This window comes from Esox lucius, chromosome 5 (assembly GCF_011004845.1).
Source record: "Esox lucius isolate fEsoLuc1 chromosome 5, fEsoLuc1.pri, whole genome shotgun sequence".
Taxonomy (NCBI): Eukaryota; Metazoa; Chordata; class Actinopteri; order Esociformes; family Esocidae; genus Esox; species Esox lucius.
In genome coordinates this window covers 31,286,341-31,307,577 of record NC_047573.1, presented here as the reverse complement: position 1 = coordinate 31,307,577, position 21,237 = coordinate 31,286,341, and the positions used below count along the sequence as shown (strand labels likewise).

The window sequence follows — 21,237 nt, the reverse complement described above, 5'->3', positions numbered from 1 at the left end:
ACTGGGGATTCTATGGAGCTACTGCACAATATCCGGTCAGATTTTCTACTTTTACAGCCCATGAGTGTTTAGATCACCTCACAAAACAAGAAAAACAAAGGTATGCAAACACACTACAAGTCTTAAGTGCTTGTGAAGCATATACAGCAGCGTTATTTAAATCATTAAAAACAGGGAAAAGTGAGCTGAACATTGGGGATGTATACATAGACCTTGTTGAGAATCCATTCCTCGATCGCCTTACACTGCTAAAAAAATTAAAGCGTACAAAGGTACAGACTGCTATCTGTACGTTCGATCTGGGTGGGTCAATAATGCAGTTTTTTAGGAGGTGAAGGAGAATAAATTATTTATTGTCATAGCGAAGTTTAGTGCTAATTAACCTAAATTACCGTTGCGGTGGTTATATGGGTGGTCAGTGTAAGGTAATGCAGCCTGTGTAACACAGAATCTTGGGACAAATGTACCGGTAATAATATAATCGTTTTCCGAATGTCAGGTAAACCATTCCTACTGTTTAAATTACCCAGCCCTGACAACCTGGGTAGCGGTTGAGAAGGTTGGATTGGTGCGACTTTCTCCTGTATTAACTTTATTAACTTAGCTAACGCTATGTTTAGCGAGAGAGGTTTAGCTAGCTTCTGTAACGTTAGTTACGCCATTGGAGTTGGTTACAGCAGTGCAGACAAAAACAGATCATGTCATTCATTACAATAATTACATAGATTATATAGATATGATTGAAAATACAATATATATGTGGTTAGCACTTCAAATGGAACTGTTGGATTTTCATGGAGGGCAATGGAAGGAGAGTTTGTTTTGCCCGTCAAGTGGGCGTTCCTATATTCGCCGTGATGACACGTGAAACCTATCAATACCATCACGGATGCTGACTTTTGAACTGTGCTGGATGGTCCTTCTTATCTTTAGTCTGGAAGATGCGGTGTACATGATTTTCCCAAATAATTTCACATTTTGATTTGTCATAACACAGGATAGTTCTCCACTTCACCTCAGACCATCTTAAAAGATCTTGAGCCCAGAGAAGGCATCGGCGATTCTGGATCATGTTTCATTGCTGTTATCCCTACATTCATCTTGTTGATTTTGTTTTAATTTTTTCACTTTGCCTTGATTGCACATCTAGAATTGCCAGTTGTACTGCATTTGCCTTCATTGCACATCTATACATTGAATATCTGTATGTCACATATGTAACATACATTATACGTTATACTTGTAAATATCTGCCCTCTTCTATTTGCACTTCTGGTTAAATGCTAACTGCATTTCATTGTACTGTACTTGTTCAATGACAATAAGGTTGAATCTAATCTTTCACAGACAATGGTTTTCAGAAGTGATACTGAGCCCATGCAGTGATTTCCACTGCAGGATCAAGTCTGTTTTTAATACAGCGCCGCCTCAGGGGCCGGAGATCACAGACATCCAATATTGGTTTTTGGCCTTGTGTCTTGCATATAGTGATTTCTCTAGATTCTCTGAATCTTTTAATGATATTATGTGCTGTAGATAATGAGAACCACAAAATCTTTGCAATTCTACGCTGAGAAACGTTATTCTTAAATTGTTGCCCTATTTTCCCGCACAGTCTTTCACGGAGTAGTGAACCCCTGCCCATCCTCACTTCTGACAGACCTATTCTCTCTGGAATGATCTTTTAATACCCAATCATGTTACTGACCTGTTGCCAATTGACATTATTAGTTGGGTGATATTCCACCAGGTTTAGTTTTTGAGCATTACACAATTTTTCCAATCTTTTGTTGCCTCTGTCCCAACTTTTTGTTGGGACAGAAAAGTCCACTTCATGTTTTTGACATAAAATTCAAAGTGGGCATATACAGTCACCTAAAGGATTATTAGGAACACCATACTAATACTGTGTTTGACCCCCTTTCGCTTTAGAACTGCCTTAATTCTATGTGGCATTGATTCAACAAGGTGCTGACAGCATTCTTTAGAAATGTTGGCCCGTATTGATAGGATAGCATCTTGCAGTTGATGGAGATTTGGGGGATGCACTTCCAGGGCACGAAGCTCCCGTTCCACCGTTGCTGGAAGTAGCCATCAGAGGATGGGTACATGGTGGTCATAATGGGATGGACATGGTCAGAAACAATGCTCAGCTAGGCCGTGGTATTTAAACGATGCCCAATTGGCACTAAGGGGCCTAAAGTGTGTCAAGAAAACATCCCCCACACCATTACACCACCACCACCAGCCTGCACAGTGGTAACAAGGCATGATGGATCCATGTTCTCATTCTGTTTACGACAAATTCTGACTCTACCATCTGAATGTCTCAACAGAAATCAAGACTCATCAGACCAGGCAACATTCTTCCAGTCTTCAACTGTCCAATTTTGGTGAGCTTGTGCAAATTGTAGCCTCTTTTTCCTATTTGTAGTGGAGATGAGTGGTACCCGGTGGGGTCTTCTGCTGTTGTAGCCCATCCGCCTCAAGGTTGTGCATGTTGTGGCTTCACAAATGCTTTGCTGCATACCTCGGTTGTAACGAGTGGTTATTTCAGTCAAAGTTGCTCTTCTATCAGCTTGAATCAGTCGGCCCATTCTCCTCTGACCTCTAGCATCAACAAGGCATTTTCGGATGTTGCGACTGCCGCATACTGGATGTTTTTCCCTTTTCACACCATTCTTTGTAAACCCTAGAAATGGTTGTGCGTGAAAATCCCAGTAACTGAGCAAATTGTGAAATACTCAGACCGGCCCTTCTGGCACCAACAACCATGCCACGCTCAAAATTGCTTAAATCACCTTTCTTTCCCATTCTGACATTCAGTTTGGAGTTCAGGAGATTGTCTTGACCAGGACCACACCCCTAAATGCATTGAAACAACTGCCATGTGATTGGTTGATTAGATAATTGCATTAATGAGAAATTGAACAGGTGTTCCTAATAATCATTTAGGTGAGTGTATTATTCAAGAAACAATAACGTCTCAGTTTCAACATCTAATGTGTTTTCTTTGTACTATCTATTGAATATAGGTTTTATGTGATTTGCACATCATTACATTCTGTTTTTATTTACATTTTATGCAGCGTCCCAACTTTTTTGGAAACAGGGTTGTATATATTATGCATCATGGTAGTAGTGGAAGTGACTTACAGACACTGGGTTCTGCTCATTTGGATGCCCTTGTGTATTACATATATTTGTTTAGAGGGTGAGGTGAGGGTGAGGAAAACAGAATGTTTTTTCAATACAAAGAATTCATATGCTGTTTCAGTGTAATGAATATATTATTTCTTAACATTTTACAGTGTCACACAAAAACAATAGTCTGTAACCAGTGTAATTGTACTTGTACAGAATGTAACTAAGGAATTACTAAAGGACCGCATTAATCAGTAAATACCTATTTATTTTTATTAGTTGCATTGTTTCTCTTCTATTGTCTGCATGACACTCTTTATGATCTTTTAAAGATTTTTGTGTTGTTGATAAAGGAACTGAATTGAGGCCCTATTGTTATCAAGAAGCTTCTCGTCCAATTCAGCTACCCAAAAGTGAAGTGTTTTACTGCTTTAAAGCCAGGTTTACGGATATTATTTAATTGGCTGTGCAGTTGTCGACAGCATTGAACTCATCTTAAATCCTGCCCCCTCCCTAACCAGATAAGATTCACTCCCTAAGTTGATAGCCATAGATTATTCAAAATGGAATGGTTTTAGTGACATCAGGTTTCTCAGGTCAACAATCAGGTTATTAGAAGCATATGTACAAGTGTGTGTGTGTTCGTGAACATGTGTGCCTGTGTGCATACTGTTGCAGAATGTAATCGTGTTTGTGTGTCTGTGTTTATGTGTGTGTGTTTGTACAGACAGAAAGTTGGCTTACCAAATGACCTGATTCTTTGTTAGTGAGCAGTGGCCATGTTGACCCTTGCTTAAGATCCTCTTCATTCTTCCTCTCTTCTTTTATTCCTTGGTCCATTTTGCTAGCTGGCACCAGATAGACAGGGCTGTTTTCCATTAGAGCAGGAATCGCACTCCTCTCAATTGTTCCAATTGGAAACAGGATAGAGAGAACATGAAGCATTAAGCCTGACCAGAAATCTAGTCTGACCAACAGAGTATTTCATGAACAAACAATTACTACGATTATTAGAAAGAAGAGATGTAAAACCACATCATGATAAGGTTGAATGTAGGTATGCTGAGAGAAATTTAAAACGCAATTATAAAAAAATATTTATGAATCATTAACCATAAGGGGTTCCAGATGTTATATCTTTCATAAATTTGCATGATATTATAAATTGGGTCATCAGAACAATTGTCAAAAAGGTTGACCTATTTTTATTTATAAAGTCTGGTCAGTTGATGCAACTGTGAAACGTCTCAGTTTTGGCTGAACTGTAAGCCCAACTTACTTCATTGTCATACCATGACCAAGAACATGGTCAATACTGTGACTATGAGATTTGTGACATTGTTCTTCTACCTCTCCCTTTCCACCTCTTCTGATACTTCCTCTTCCTCAAGCAAGAAATTGATTATTAAAAGACAGTTTGTTGAGAGTTTGTTGATAGTATGACTACCTGTAGAGCACATACCCATGGTGATCAGTCTCTTGACCATTGTTATTCACAAATACAAAATGGCTACAAACCCATCTCCCGCCCCGCGTTTGGTAAGGCTGACCAGATTTCCGGTGTGCCATAGAGAAAGGTTGAACTGACAATGGCTTCCACGTTGACGCTTAAAACAGGATAAACTGTTTTTTCAGACAGTTCAACGCTGGAATGAGGGGTCCATTACTGCACTGCAGGACTGTTTTGAAACAACGAATTGGGCAGAGGTTCTGAGATGCAGCAGATGGGAACATCCATGAAAACACAGACTCTGTCTCAGCATATAACTCCAAATGCATTGATGGTCTTGTCACGATGGTCAATGTCCGGACTTTCCCCAACCAAAAGCCCTGGGTTAATGGTTATGTCCGTGCTAAGCTCAGAGAACAGTCCTCTGCTTAAAGCTCTGGGGAGCTGCGGCCATAGAGGAGATCCAGATATGACCTACGGAAGGCGATCAGAGATGAATAATGAGACTACAAGGATCATTTTGAGTCTAACTACCACAGCTCTGACCCCGGACGCTGGAGGTTTTCACCTCCATATTCAACCTCTCCCTGTCCCTGTCTGCAGTCCCCTCCTGCTTCAAACAGACCACCATCATCCCTGTACCAAAGAAACCTTCCATCACTTGCCTGAATGACTAACACCCTGTAGCAATGACCTCCATTATCATGAATCTGCATACCGCCCCAGTAGATCTACAGCCGATGCCTGATGACACACACAGCCCTCTCCCACCTGGAAAAAGGCAACACATGTGAGGATGCTGAGAATGGGCCACCTCACCTCCTCTACACAGACCCTGAGAACCGGAGCTCACCGGAGCGTACTCAGTACCCTCCTGTACTACCTATTCACGCATGACCGTGGCCACACACAGCTCCAACACCATCCTTAAATTTGTGGATGACACAACCATCCTGGGTCTCATCTCCAACAATGATGAAACCACTTATTGAGAGAAGGCAAAGAACGTGGCTACATTGTGCCAGGACAACAACCTCTCTCTCGATGTCTGCAAGACCAAAGAGATGTTCGTGGACTTCAGGAAGTGGCAGAGGGGGGGGTCAAGCCCCCATACACATCGATGGAGCTGAAGTGGAGAGAGTCTCCGAATTCAGGTTTCTCGTTGTGTTCGTCAAAGATAACCTGACTTGGTCCAGGCAAGCGAACTCGGCAGTGAAAACTGCCCGAAAACAACTTTACTTCTTGAGGAGATTCAAGAAGTTTGGCATGTCTGTAACAACTCTCACCAACTGAAAACGTGCACCACTGAAAGCATCCTCTCAGGCTGCATTACTACCTGGTACGACAGCTGCTCTTCTGCAGACCGCATGTTCCTCCAGAGGGTGGTACCAGACTTTACCACCATGCAAGGCATCTACAACACAATGCCGGAGGAAAGCACAGAACATCATCAAAGACCACAGCCATCCAGGCTTTGGTCTGTTCACACTGCTGCCGTCTGGTAGGAACATTGATGAATGCACTTCCCTGACTCACAAGCAGTTTTTTCCCTCAGGCCATAAGGCTCCTCAACCATCAACACTGATTCATGATCATACTGTTCACACATGAACATTCCAGATGCTCTGATCTCTTTTCAGGTACTTTCAATGCTAGAATATTCCCTTTCATGTGCCTTAATAAGCAAATTACATTCCACCCACATTGTGCATTTTCCCAATCCTACTCCTCCTACAGTAAGTTGCTGCTAGTTTACTTTGTTATGTATATTATTGCCAATACTTGCCATATCTACAAAATATAATACTACTTCCCATGTGCTGCCAGTTTACAGTACTCTTTTTAAATTGCTGCTACTTTTACAGTGTAATGTATATTATTGCTTTATATAGATTTTTTGCTATATACAGCTCCAGAAAGAATTAGGAGACCACTGCACCATTCAAAAAATAAGGGTTTGCACCTGTGAGCAATGGGTGTGTCTAAAACGACTCAATAAATGGAAGGGGTGTCCACATACTTTTGGCCATATAATGTGGACTGTTTTTTTTACTTTATATTTTGCCAAAAATATATAAATGATTGTTTACAAGGAATTAAGATCACATAAAATGTTTGCACAGCAGGAGTTTTCTGAGAGAAACATACCAGAATGCATTAATACTGCCCTTTAGAATCTCCCGAGCCTATACTAGGTTCTGCCCATCTCTTTTCCTTGCTTCTATAGGCTCCCATTGGAAACAACAGCACGGGAGCTATTTTGCTGTACTTAAGAAAATCAATGTTCATACTACAATACCTCTCCTGGGAACCCCCAGATGTCTCACAATTTTGTGGTAGCCGTTAACTAGCTCACCTGAATCAACAACTTTTTAATTAATAGGCAAGTTGAATCAGGTGTGCTAGCTCTGGAAGACATCTAAATGGAACGGGTGAGGGTCACCATGGGAGGTTTGAGAACCACTGTTCTAATACATACAGTGGATATAAAAATGCCATAAAAATTAGACAAAGATAAATCATATCAGAACTTTTTCTACTTTTAATGTGACCTATAATGTGAACAATTCAACTGAATAACAAACTGAAATCTTCGAGGGGGAAAAATGAAAAATAAAAACCTTAGAATAACCTGGTTGCATTAGTGTGCAAACCCTCTTTTAACTGTGGATATGGCTGTGTTCATGTTAAATAGAAGTAATTACACACCCGCCATCATTTAAAGTGACTCTGATTAATCACAAATAAAGTTCAGCTGTTCTAGTAGGATATTCCTGACATTTTCTTAGTTGCATCTCAGAGCAAAAGCCATGGTCCGCAGAGAGCCTCCAAAGCATCAGAGGGATCTCATTGTTGAAAGATATCAGTCAGGAGAAGGGTACATAAGAATTTCCAAAGCATTAGATATACCATGGAACACAGTGAAGACAGTCATAATCAAGTGGAGAAAATATGGTACAACAGACACATTACCAAGAACTGGACCTCCCTCCAAAATGTATGAAAAGACGAGAAGAAAACTGGTCAGGGAGGCTTCCAAGTTTCCTACAGCAACATTAAAGGACCTGCAGACATTTCTGGCAAGTAGTGGCTGTATGCTACATGTGACAACAATCTCCCATATTCTTCATATGAATGGGGTGTGGGGTAGGGTGGCAAGATGGAAGCCCTTTCTTACAAAGAAAAACATGCAATCCCGGCTGAAGTTTGCAAAAACTAACATCAAGTCCCCCAAAAGCATGAGGGAAAATGTGTTATGGTCTGATGAAACCGAGGTTGAACTTTTTGGCCATAATTCCAAAAGGTATGTTTGGCACAAAAACAACACTGCACATCACCCAAAGAACACCATACCCACAGTGAAGCATGGTGGTGGCAGCATTATGCTTTGGGGCTGTTTTTCTTCAACTGGAACCGGGGCCTTAGTCAGGATGGAGGGAATTATGAATAGTTCCAAATAGCAGGAAATTTTGGCGTAAACCTTGAGGCGTCCGTTAGACAGCTGAAGATGAAGTTCACCTTTAATCATGACAAGGACCCAAAGCACACATCCAAACCCACAAAAGCATGGAAGAAGAAGATTAATGTTTTGAAATGGCCCAGCCAGAGCCCAGACCTGAATCCAATTGAACATCTGTGGGGTGATCTTAAGAGGGCTGTGCACAGGAGATGTCCTCGCAATCTGACAGCTTTGGAGCGCTTTTGCCAAGAAGAAAGGGCCAATATTGCCACGTCAAGATGTGCCATGCTAATAGACTCCTACCCAAAAAGACTGAGTGCTGTAATAAAATCAAAAGGTGCTTCAACAAAGTATTAGTTTAAGGGTGTGCACACTTATGCAATCAGGTTATTGCAAGTTCTTTTTTTTTTTCTCAAATATTTTTTTTTTCTTTCAATTGAATTGTTCACATTATAGGTCACATTAAAGGTGGAAAATGTTCTGACATGATTTATCTTTGTCTCATTCTTTTACATCACAAGGGTGTGTAGACTTTTTATATCCACTACATATCTTTAAAAAAATAAAATCACTTGAAATCAACATCATATTTGGCCACCCTTGCTCATTAGTTTCTTTTATTTGGATACCACATTCTCTCGTCTCATGAAGTACTTTCAAGGATAATATCAAAATACATTTAGCCGACACTCTTATGCGAAGCAACTTACAAAAGTGAGTGCATACATTTTGTAATTGCGCCCATGGGAATAAAACCCTCAGTACAGCAGTTTCAAGTGCTATGCCCTAGCAAATAGAACCAGCTACACAGTACCCTTTTATAAGACATACAATTGTCATGCTTTTATATCAGAATAAATAACGAAATATTAAGTTAATATATGCACTCTGCACTGGAGTACACATTTCCTTTCTAACCACTCATTATAAATGGCCTGTCCAGTGCTGTCCAATGCTACCCTGGATACATCATTGTCACCAATGCTGAATACACACATGCCCCTGACATTTTGTTAGTCCCCCTAGGGGGTCAAGGTCCATTACAATGGACAAATGAACCTGCCTGGGTTTACTTGTTAGTGCCTAATTGTGTGTTGACTGTGACAGCAACCACGTTCATTATGAACCCCATTCTAACAGTCATTAACACTGGGAAGGGAGGAGAAAGGGGGAGCATGGCAAAGAATGTTTGGAGACAGATATCTGTCTCCAAATAAGTAATGTATGTGGTAGGCTCAGTGTGTGTGTATGTAAAGAAACTATACAGATTATGTATTTTAATTAGTTTTCTTTTTCTCCAGAAAATGCATACACATGTTAAACATTTTAAAAAGGCTTCTAAAATATTTCATTTACTCTTTCAGACTTGCCCAATGAACAAATATATCAACCCCTACCAAAATGTCTTTCATTTATATCCACATACAAAAATCCTATTTCTTATTGCTGTAGGTTTGTTTTCCTGCTGTGTGTAACTGGCTCAAATTTAAATACGACATCTTGATAGTGAGAGGTGGCTGGGTTTATCAGGTCTGTATTGAGAGACATCGCAAGGGACGGGAGTGGGAGTCGTAGTTGGGCTTGTAATTCTATTGTGACGATGGCCTTGTTTGTGTGCAAAGCAACTAACTGATAAGATCAGGCCCAAAGCTTTCCAAATAATGACAGCTATGCCCAACTCATTAGAGATACAGAGATGTTGAGATAGAGAGAGTTTAAGAGAAGGGATGGAGGAAGATTAAATGATAATTTTTTGTGTAACAAATCAGATATCACATTTTGGGGCTAGGGTGACATTACCTTGGCACTTCAAATGTCCCTATGCATGCAGACATTGGCAAACTGTGCCTATAAATAACATGCTACTGTCTCCTAAGTTGGGCGCTGTCATTCCGGTTGTGTTCACACAATCCATTCAATACACATCTACGGCATTGTGTTACAATGTGCTAACTATTTGCACATTGCTAATTGAAACTGTTTCAGTTATATTATCTGTTGATGGACCACTAAGGGCAGTGATTAACACGTCATTAGTCAGTGTGAATTTGTTTTAATACAGGCTTGACTCCCAGAAGCAGAGACTGAAAACCCATTCAGATGTAAGCTACATAGGGAGAGGCAGTAACATGAACACATATTTGGCCTTGACCTAAAATGTGTATATCTTGCAGCCCCAAAATGTAGATGTTTCTATTGTCAAATTAAAAACATTAATGCATACGTCTTAGTATTTCTTGAGCAATCATGCTAGAAGCAAAGATTACTGCGGCAGCTAAAGAATTGCAAATTACTGAAATGTTTTCATTCTCAAGCAAAAGTTAGTATCAAGCTAAGGTTAGTTTCAAAACTACTAAAAACACAGCTTACCTCTATTTCATGAACTTACATTTGACTTATTTTCCAGCTTCCACATGTACTTTAATTCACAGATTTCATTTAACAATAAAATCATCCAATAATATCAAGAATTTATAATGATACTAATATGCTAACATGTTTAAAAGGGAATGAGAAGACTGGTAGCCTTCAAGGAAGCCAACTCTCTAGTATCACTGTAAACATTAACACTAATGAACTATTTTTATATGCCCTACTTAAAGTGATACTCCAATAATGTGCCAATAGTTCAGAAAGACTCAGATGCAAGTAGATCTCCTGTAAATTACTGAGGGGTAGCTAGCAAGATAACTAGCAAGATGACAAAGAAATAACACAATTTACTCTCCCTAATCCCATATTTCCAGAGCCAGCCTTCATGCACATTTGTAACTTGATACCTTTTGCTAGCTTAATTGTTATCATGTGATTTTTAAGCTAGTAACACAACATTAGCTAACTAGTGAAATACACTGTGCTACATCTTAGTATCTAACAAAGGCAGCTATTCCATGGAAGATATTCATTTGTTCAGTAGATTTCATTTGTTTTCAGTAGCAGCTACAGTGGCCAATTAGTTAGCTTGGAGAAAGTGTTAAGCATTTTATGCATTTTGTCTGTACTCCTAGCCAGCTGCCAATTACCATCCCAATAGCATGTGACAGAATAATTTTGGAACCTGCAAGGGTTTGGACATCATTTACAACAGGGACTCTTGTATTCCTGGCTGTTTTTTCTACTCTATTGTTGGCTGACTGATCAGGCCAAATATTCAATGTCTAATTATAAAGATTCTTTGGTAGGGACTCATCAGAGTAAACTTTATTGGCAGAGGTTTGTCAAATCAGACACAGTGCACCAGGAAACTTTTGGACAGTAGATATGCATCCATTCAAACCTGTCTGTTTTGGTCATTAAATGATGAAAAGCTCCAGAGCATTGAAATTAATACAATTTTGATTCTTTGGGTCCTCTTTTCCTTGATGAATTGACATCTTAACCCATCACTAGAGGATCACCACAAGGCTTTGCTATGTCATCTGTGTTATTCACCATCCAAGCCAAACACTGTAGGAGAATAACACAGATGGCACAATAACAATGGACATATGGGCTTCAAGCTGACATTTTTACATTTCCTTCTGCTGTATCTGCATGGACCAAAATTCAACTAATAGAAAAGTCCCAATGCAGCAAATGTTGACCTCCAAGTTAGCGACTTACCATCGTAGTGCCGGAGATAAAGCAAGAAAAGGACTGTAAATGTCTTGGAACCATAATTGGCAACAAGGAAAACCAAACAGATTCAAACTAAATGTCAAGAACTATATATGCTCTTTCTAAGGAAATTGAAGAAATTCAATATATACTACTCCATTCAAGTACTTTATATAGAATCCATCCTAGAATTTAATATTGTGGGGTGCTTTAGGGAATAACCCAGTCTAATCCCAGGGGTAATTAAACAGGATAATACAAATCTGTGTTAAGGTCATTGTAGAATATAAGAAACCTCTCAGTTACATCTTTAAAACAAGCGAGGAAAAAGGGAGAAAATAGCCATGTATAAAATGTATAGCCCCCTGCACTCTGAAAGGATTTATAGATGTCCGGATGTCAACGTTAATTTGATGTGTGCCAACATCCATCAAACTCCCTAAATCTTGAAGGCCTTTGTAGTCATATACATTTATACTGTACATACTGTATGTTTATGTCAGCTGTGATATAGATCGCTCCTTATCTAATCGATTACACTTTGTTTTATCTGTTATGCATTTTTAGATATTTGTTTTCTCACAGAATCTGACGCATAATCTTCCAAAGAATATTGAATGATCTGACATACCGCATCAGTTCACATCAATGTAAAGGTTTCTTGTTTTAATTGTTGAAATTGCAATAATTCAAAGTTCTGTCAAAGTCACCACAGAATTTAAATGATTTTGTCTAGTTTATTATGTCTTTGGGTATGTTTTTTTGTCATTTCATGCTTTATTCAGGAAAGGCTTGATTCTGTCCACCCTTGCTGTCATGCCAGGTGGGCTCTCATCGCCACTGGGATGCCCTCCCTCCAATACCATTCGGGGGTGGAGTCACTGGCTTGTTGTTGTCTCTCTGTTGTGCACATCATCCGATTGGGCTGAACTCTGCTGGCAATAATCGGCCCTGATTCAGGGTGGTTGTGGTTGGTGGGTGTCCTTTTGGTTGATGCTTGGCAATGTGGGTGGATTGACTTCCTGCCTGTTGGGCCCTGTCTGGGGCCTCCCCCGGATAAGGCCACAGTGTCACTGGACCCCCCTGTCTCAGCTCCAAGGTCTTACTCTGCTATATTATTGTGCTGGGGGAGTAGGGTCAGTTCTCCTTCTCCACTATAAATCCTTGTAGATCTAAGGAATTTTCAAAATGTTCCCTGTCTCCTGCCCTGTTTTAAACTTAGGAGGACATGAGGTCTTTGCCCACACCTGCAGAGTACCAGGCTCGGAAGACTTGTTGCTGCCCGTCCAAAGTCCTCCTGTTTGTGTTGCAGATCAAGCCCCACCCTATGTTGTCCCCGTCCTTGTCCACCTGGTCATGCTTCTAGGTTTAAATAGACTATGAACTTAGCCCACATGCATGCATTAAATATAAAAATGTGTACTCTTAATATGTTCACCCGGCACAGCCAGAAGAGGACTGGTCACCCCTCTGAGCCTGGTTCCTCTCTAGGTTTCTTCCTAGGCCTTCTTAGGGAGTTTTTCCTAGCCACTGAAAGTTAACACACTTGTTGTTTGTTCCTTGGGGTTTAGGGGTTTACGGCCGGGTGTTTTATAAAAGCACTTTGTGACAACTGCTGATGTAAAAAGGGCTTTATAAATACATTTGATTGATTATTAGAGAGGGTGGGGAAGAATAACTTGGGCTGAAAGAGAAGTGGGTTGGATTCAAAGCCATGCTACAGCAGTACATGTTTACCAGAAGCAGTGGCTTATAACACTGGACCACCCCAAGCCAGATGGAGGCTTGTTTTAATGCAGGTCTGTGAAGCCACGTTGGTCGAGCTGTAAAATATTACGAGCTTGTTACAGTCTAATGAAATTAGATTTGTTTCTGTCTATCTTTGACTGAAAACATGAGAATGCTGTATCTGTTTTCACTTTAGAATTGGCACAGCCTACTTATTGTGCTTTAATGTCACAGGGAACATTAGATTATCTACCGAACAAATCTTTGCCTCTATGTTTACTTTTGTTACTGTACCGTTGTAAAGCAATGTTGAAAATTGTGTTAATCATTTTGTGACTAGCAACAGTATCTCACAGTTTAAAGAGCCACTCCGGTCACATTATCATTGATAGGAAGCATCCTTCCAGCTAAAAAGTCCCAACTTGCCAAACAATCATTGGTTTAAGACAAAAGAGTGACAACCTATTCTGTCCTATTGAAAAAAGAGTGCAGTGCATCCCCCTCCTCAAACAACCTGCTGCACACCGGAACCTTTTGATTGGGATTGTGTTTAATAGCGATACTGTATGTTTGAGAGGGTGCAGCCATTTTCAGAAAGGTGAGATAACTGTTTAAGAACAGTGTGTTTTTGGAGGAGCTATTTCAATTGGGTGATCTTGTAACCGGAGTGTTTAAGATCTTAGACTTCATATGCAGTATATTTAAACCACTTGGCATTGGCATTGGCATTGAACATTCTGACCACTCCCTTATCTATATTCATGCGGAAACAATTAGTGCTACAGAAAAACGCTGGACACGAGAATCTGCCATTAATCAGAAAGTTCCAACCTGTCTCCCAACACTGCACATAACTCTTCCCACCCATCATCTAGTGTGGGATCCTAATTAATTGATAAGTGGTTGTGACTGCCTCCTCGAACATTGTGGGAGCTATAACCTGGCTTCTCCAGGGCCTCCAGGGCCAGGCACACTCCACACTCTCTCTGCGACATAGAGCCAGGCTTACGCTAAAACAGACAGCAAGAAAGTTCTGCAGCAACAGCTAGGGATTTAGAGATGTTATCTGCTTGACTCTAAATGGCTAAACCCAGGTATGCTTTGTGTCCCAAATGAACTGTCCCTTTTGAGAGTAGACGTCTGAGGCCAAGTGAGGTTGTCAAATCCAGAACAGAGGAAGAGAGAAACAGAGAAGGGAGTGAGAGAGGAAGAGAGAAAGATGTAGGTAGAAAGAGAGAGAGAGAGAGAAGAGATTGAATATGGATAGAGAGATTAAGGAGATTCAGAGTGGCAGAAGTCTGAAATGTATGGTCAATCTTGAGTATAGTAAATGTCAGGGATCGAAAATTTGTCCCATACAGGCAAAATATTTTAGACCAGCGCTTATGTAATGAGCCAATGCCATGAAACAGATAGTCCTAACAATGCGCCATAAACATGTGATTTGCATAGCTAATGCCAGGCTAACTGAGAATACAGCACTCAACTGATTTTTTTAAATCTCTAAATTCATTCAGATTCATAGCTAAATGTGGTGTACAGCCTTTCTTTTTAGTTATTTTAGTTCCTAAGCAACTCTTCAGTTGCTGAGCCAGAAATCAGCTAATGTGCCTAAAGTCAATCTAGTGCCACTTTGGTCACATTGTGATTGAACAACAACAAGCTAAACGTGCCAATTCACATTGAATTTTTTGATTTTAAACAAATGACTGTAAGAAAATGCCCATATAATTTTTTTAGAAACATTTAATTTAGTCACATGCCTAGTTTTCACTGCTGTGACTTATTTGTCCAAAATGTATCCTCTCTCCCATTCTACATTGCTAGAATGGGAAGGAGAATTTCCACAAATGCCTTACTCTGCCTTGGAGTTTTCATAGTGTATTCAGATATATTTTCTTAAAATTATTAAGTCCTACTTTATATCTTAAACATTGAGTAAGTTGTTAATAATAAGTTGTCCAAAATGTATCCTCTCTCCCATTCTACATTGCTAGAATGGGAAGGAGAATTTCCACAAATGCCTTACTCTGCCTTGGAGTTTTCATAGTGTATTCAGATATATTTTCTTAAAATTATTAAGTCCTACTTTATATCTTAAACATTGAGTAAGTTGTTAATAGAAAGTTGTATAACATACAATTGAATCCATATATAGTTAAACATATACAGCAATCATGGCGCGTCAACAAGATTAAAATGGCAGTATCAGATTGATACAATAAAAAATTTCAGTATCAGATCGGCTGATACTCAGTGTTCAGTACTCGGAATTGACAATGAAAAAGTGGTGTCTGTGCATCAGACACCACAAAAATGTTATCAGGTCTGTGTCAAATAAGTTTTATATCAAATACATGTAAGTGTTTTGGAGTGTTTTTAACTGAGGAAGGATGTTGAACTTTGGGCTATATTCCGATGGCTGCATCGAAACAAAACAAGAAGACTATGAAACAGGTAGTCCTATGGTTTTGATTTAATGTAAAATAACCACATTAGTAACATTTGTATCCCAACTCAGTAAATATGGAAAAAGTTAAGGAAACAAGAGGAACAACAACATAAAAGCCATGTTAGGAAAATATGCTGAGAAAATGACATGACCGCAAAATGAGCCATCCCTCAGCTACAAGCAGTTTGTTTACGAAAGCAAAGCTATCAACAAACTCTCCCCACTTCACCACTTCGGGTCCCCTCTCTCCCCGAGTTAATCACTGACCATAATTACATTTAATGAGATCTGGGGGTCGTCTGCTGAGTGCACTTCGGCAGATTACTCCCAGCGTGGGGTCCTTAGTTTGAGACCAAGGGCTGAGGGACTGTGTATCCAGCACAGAGGGGCCAATGGCAAGGGTCAAACATAGAGGCTTGTGGGGCTGCCACTCAACGACTCGGGCTGTGAGCCTGTGACAGGTCATTTCTTTTCGCTTTTGTCCTCGCACTCCCCGCCTTGTTTGTCCGGGTGAGATAAGTCTTACTCCATTGTGTGGCCCTGTTGTCAATGTTGTCAACCCATCAAGCCCATTACCCCACCCCGGGACGACCCCCCCCAGACTGACCCCGACTCCTCCCCCTTTTGCCCTCGTTGCAGATGATAATTTTGCCACCGTTTTCTGGACGCAGGAGGTAGCTCAGTTGATTTGGTTAATCCATTAACCACTAATTGTCTCCTCCCACCCTGTGGCTTGAGCAAACAGCAGAGCAGGGGGTGAGAGAGGCATGCGTGGTCCTCCAGGCTCTTTATAAACCACAAGGCACATGAGGAGGTTGATACCAAACTCCTGCCTGGACTCTTAGCAGGGTCTTTCAGTTTTGGAATATCTCTTTAATCTCCTTCTCAAAACTCCAACTCCAAAACCGTTGGAGGACTCTAAACTGTCCCTGTGTCTCTCTCTGCTATCTCTATGTCTCCCAGTGAGGCAGTCGCATGAGCTTTTTTCTTCTTCAACGCTGTTGTCTCAATTCCCTTCTTTTGTAGATATGATGTCCTTCAGGGTTCTGTGGCTTGTGTCTCTCTGTCTGTGTGTAACTTCGATCCAGGGTCGTATTTGGGCCTGGATGTTGAACATGCCCCACAGTCTACCCAAGGAAGTACCCATGGCTCCGAGGGACAGCTCCCTTCCAGCCAACACCAAAGGATCTCCAGTAAGACACAAACTTTCTTTTTCATGACTTTGAAGTGAACTAAGTAGTGTAGCTAACTTGGTAAGAGCACAGTGATTCCAATGCTAGGTTGTGGGTTTGATTCCCATTGGGAGGGGGGGATCTTTAGAAAAATGTATACATTTATCGCTGTGCTAAACAATTTCAATGTAAATGCTAAAATTGGTTCTGAGATGTTTTAGAATTTGATAATTGCTGAATTTGTAATCAAATGATGTAGCTTAGTCATGAAGGCTGGCATTGGTTTATTGTGTTGTATTGTGTTGTGTTATTGTTGCATTATGCTAACACTTTATTAGTAAAGGTGCTGCTCAATTAAAGCAGCGTTCTATGTTTGCATTGTGTTGTAATGGGCAGTAGGGACCAAGACCGTAGAGTACCAATCAACTACTAATAACAGCTTGCAAACACAGAAGCAAGACTGCTAATGGTTTGTTTACTTAAATGGTTCTCAGTATTTCCTCATTGGCCTTCACTGATTTCCTGTCAATGGTTTCAACTAGAGATCTAATTATATGGAGTAAAGAGAAAGGTAGAGTCAGAGAGGATATTGCAGCCACAAAGCAGAAACAGAGCAAAATATTTTGTGACAAATAAGAGCTGAAGGCCCCATTGCTTTCATGTTGTAGCAGTATTAAGTTCAGCTGTGTACATGCACAAATACTCTTTGTGTTTGTGTTAGAGCAAAGTCTCCTATTGTGCTGGTCTCTTGAACAACTTAATGATCATCTTAATGATGGTTTTAAGAGGGTCCCACCATTGTGAACACAATGATTTTGTTCCATTAGCCATTATTCTTATTGTGTTGTTTTTCAGGGTGTGTGTGACCATGACCGGGCCTGTGGTCGAAGCTACTCGTGTGACCGTCACTTTGGCCTCTGTGTCCCTCTGCGTGGGGAGGGCCAGTACTGCAGAAGGGACACTCAGTGTGTCAGAGGACTCAGCTGTATGTTTGGAAAGTGCCACCGTCGCATTCCCGAGGGGCAACAGGGTAAGAGACCAGGGCATGACATTCAGGTTGGGAACCCAGGACATTTTACTGTAGTACTGTAGTCATTATGGTAATTGTAGTGAAAATGCAGGTCAAAGCAATCCCTTGGCCCATTTATTCCTGTGTTTAGTGTTCGTAAAGGGATGTTCAGATCGGTCTGCTTTCTAGATATTACTACATGTTTTACAGACTAAAATGCTGATGATTTGTGTCAATCAAACAACGCTTTTGGCTCTGTCTGTCCAGGCGCTAGGTGCAAAGTAGACCGGGACTGCGGTGAGTCCATGTGCTGTGCCCGTCACCACGGTGAGCAGGTGTGCAAGCGCCGTCTGTTGGTAGGTGAGAGCTGCTTTGTGCCTGATGGTGGCCTGGCATTCAGCATCAATCAGATCTGCCCATGTGATGAAGGCCTGCTGTGCCGTGGTGCCACAAAACCCCACAAGAGAGAGTAAGTGCACAAGATAAAAATGAAGGTAATGTAGGTAGTCACTTTGTAAGAAGGTGTGAAAATGATGGAAAATGTAACTTAAATACATTTGCCATTTGGGTGATTTCTGTTCTTATTATGATATAAAAAGGAGGCCAACAACTATGTGATAATAAATGGCTTCATATGATCACTTTCCTTAAATAAAATACAGTTGTTTGCATGATCAGTCATCTTTTCAAAATCATTGCTAAAAGATCACAGTTTCTGCCAGGGTATGCAAACTTCTAAGCACAACTGTATGATATCTATTTCGTTTATGATGCAAGATGAATTCTAACAAAAATATGATGTGTTTCTCCAGGAGGGAGTTTATACACCCTGGCACCACATCTTGGACCTGCCAAGCCCCAAGTTCTTGATGACAGTGTTGACCACATTTAAATCAGTTATTATGTAAACATGTTGTGTATGCCTATATGTCTGTATATAATGTAAATATCAACAAATTGACTTTTATGTTAGTGTCCACTTTCTATATTTTGACAAATGCACTATTTAGCTAGGGCTAGTTAGCTATTAGCCAATTACTTTAAGTTGTGTATTGTCAAAGTAAATATTGACTAAAATTTTATTTAAGTCACCTGGCCATGTCAGAAATGCTCTGTACAACTTCCGTTGATATGATATTATGGGATACGTATGACTAAATAAACTCTAAAATGAAAACTGTTACTCAGTAAGAGGCATTTGATTCCTTTCTCTTTGGCAGTCACGTTTGTGTGCTTCATAATTTCATGTCTCGCATGCACAATAGGACAGCCTACACCCTTTTAAGCAAACAATATATGACCTTTCAACACCTGTTACAAACATTTCACAGCAATAATGTGAACTAAATATAAATAACATATTTAGGATGTTTACATTTATATTCATGAATAAAAAATATATTTTCAACTGCTTTTAGGTCAACTCCCCTGAAGTCTCTTTACATAATCAGCAAAATAAAAACAATCAAATCACCCATTAATAAACTAGTACAGTGCCTTCAAACCGTATGTGACCGGCCACTATATACCCCTGTGCTGACTCATTATAAAAGGTCCGCTATTGTGCTGGTGGTAGTGGAGAGAGACCGATGAACAACTGAGGGAAGTGTTTGTGAAGGGGTCTTTAACGTGAGCACAGTGAACACAAAAAAGTCTAGGGGTTAGGGGGATCAGTTAGGTATGTTTGTGTCAGTCTATTAAATGCTTTATAGGTGAGCAGTTTAATAATCCTTAACTGAACAGTGGGGAATTTGCTGAGGGTGGGGGAGATGGAGACCCAAATCTTTGTTATTTTAACTAAAATGAATAGAATTGATAAATAAGGATAGAATGCAGTCACACTAGATACATACACAAACAACAACTGAGCAACAATTAGCAGCTGCAGTTTAAATCTGTTCAGTGTTTTTTATATGTACCTTGTTAAGTTAAAGGTTTTTACCATTAAATGTTTGTTATGTTGTTAGTGGGTTCTGTTAAATGGAGAAAATCATCCGCACTGGGCTGCATAGGAACAGAAAGCTTGTAAGAGAGAATTTGCTGCTCTCTACTGGAGAGAGTAGCATGTGGCTGCAGTACTGGAGGTTGCAGTTTCAGGACCGTTGCTCCAGGACCCTCGTTATTCGCGACAGCATCACCTAATGAATAGGATAACCATGGACCGGCACAAATTTAACCAAAAGCATGTTTATTAACAAGATGGACGGTAATCAGAGGGTGAGTAGCTATATTGAATCACGTTTTGTTTAAAAACAATGCTGTGAATCAATACAAGTCCGTCTCTGATTTGTTTGCTCTGACCAGATATTTGATTCAGACACATTTAAATAATATATAGGCCTAATAATACTTCTATCATTATATGTTTTAGGATATACCATTCACAGATGTGTGTTAAATATGGGCTGAAATATGTGCCACCAGAAACTGAATTTGAATCATTTATATTTGAATTTGAATTGCTTAATTTGGATAATTGCATTGAACAACTGAATTTGAATCACATAATTTGAAATTAGCATAGCATAGCATAGCATCATCTTCCGCTTATCCGGGGCCGGGTCGCGGGGGCAGCAGTCTAAGCAGGGATGCCCAGACTTCCCTCTCCCCAGACACTTCCTCCAGCTCTTCCGGGGGGACACCGAGGCGTTCCCAGGCCAGCCGGGAGACATAGTCCCTCCAGTGTGTCCTAGGTCTTCCCCGGGGTCTCTTCCCGGTGGGACGGGACCGGAACACCTTCCCAGGAAGGCGTTCCGGAGGCATCCGAAACAGATGCCCAAGCCACCTCAGCTGACCCCTCTCGATGTGGAGGAGCAGCAGCTCTACTCTGAGCTCCTCCCGGGTGACCGAGCTTCTCACCCTATCTCTAAGGGATCGCCCAGCCACCCTGCGGAGAAAGCTCATTTCGGCCGCCTGTATCCGGGATCTTGTCCTTTCGGTCATGACCCAAAGCTCATGACCATAGGTGAGAGTAGGAACGTAGATTGACCGGTAAATCGAGAGCTTCGCCTTGCGGCTCAGCTCTTTCTTCACCACGACAGACCGATACATCGACCGCATTACTGCAGAAGCTGCACCGATCCGTCTGTCAATCTCCCGTTCCATCCTTCCCTCACTCGTGAACAGGACCCCTAGATACTTAAACTCCTCCACTTGAGGCAGGCACTCTCCACCAACCTGAAGTGGGCAAGCCACCCTTTTCCGACTGAGGACCATGGCCTCGGA

The 21,237-nt window shown here is 40.7% G+C and overlaps 1 protein-coding gene across 1 annotated transcript; it reads left to right on the top strand.

The window, feature by feature from the left end:
- The first annotated feature begins 37 nt into the window (after positions 1–37).
- Positions 38–19,278, top strand: LOC105030498 (dickkopf-related protein 3). Its single transcript, XM_020046236.2, has 5 exons — positions 38–100; positions 16,920–17,024; positions 17,859–18,033; positions 18,280–18,481; positions 18,825–19,278. The coding sequence occupies exons 2-5, from the start codon at positions 16,938–16,940 to the stop codon at positions 18,880–18,882; spliced, it is 522 nt and encodes a 173-aa protein (XP_019901795.1). The 5' UTR covers positions 38–100; positions 16,920–16,937; the 3' UTR covers positions 18,883–19,278.
- The last annotated feature ends 1,959 nt before the right edge of the window (positions 19,279–21,237 follow it).

Excerpts from the sequence above, each read along its gene's own strand:
- LOC105030498 (XM_020046236.2), top strand. The coding sequence starts at position 16,938 with ATGTTGAACATGCCCCACAGTCTACCCAAGGAAGTACCCATGGCTCCG. Across the intron at positions 17,025-17,858 it reads CCAACACCAAAGGATCTCCA|GGTGTGTGTGACCATGACCG; the intron begins GTAAGACACAAA and ends GTTGTTTTTCAG. Across the intron at positions 18,482-18,824 it reads ACAAAACCCCACAAGAGAGA|GAGGGAGTTTATACACCCTG; the intron begins GTAAGTGCACAA and ends GTGTTTCTCCAG.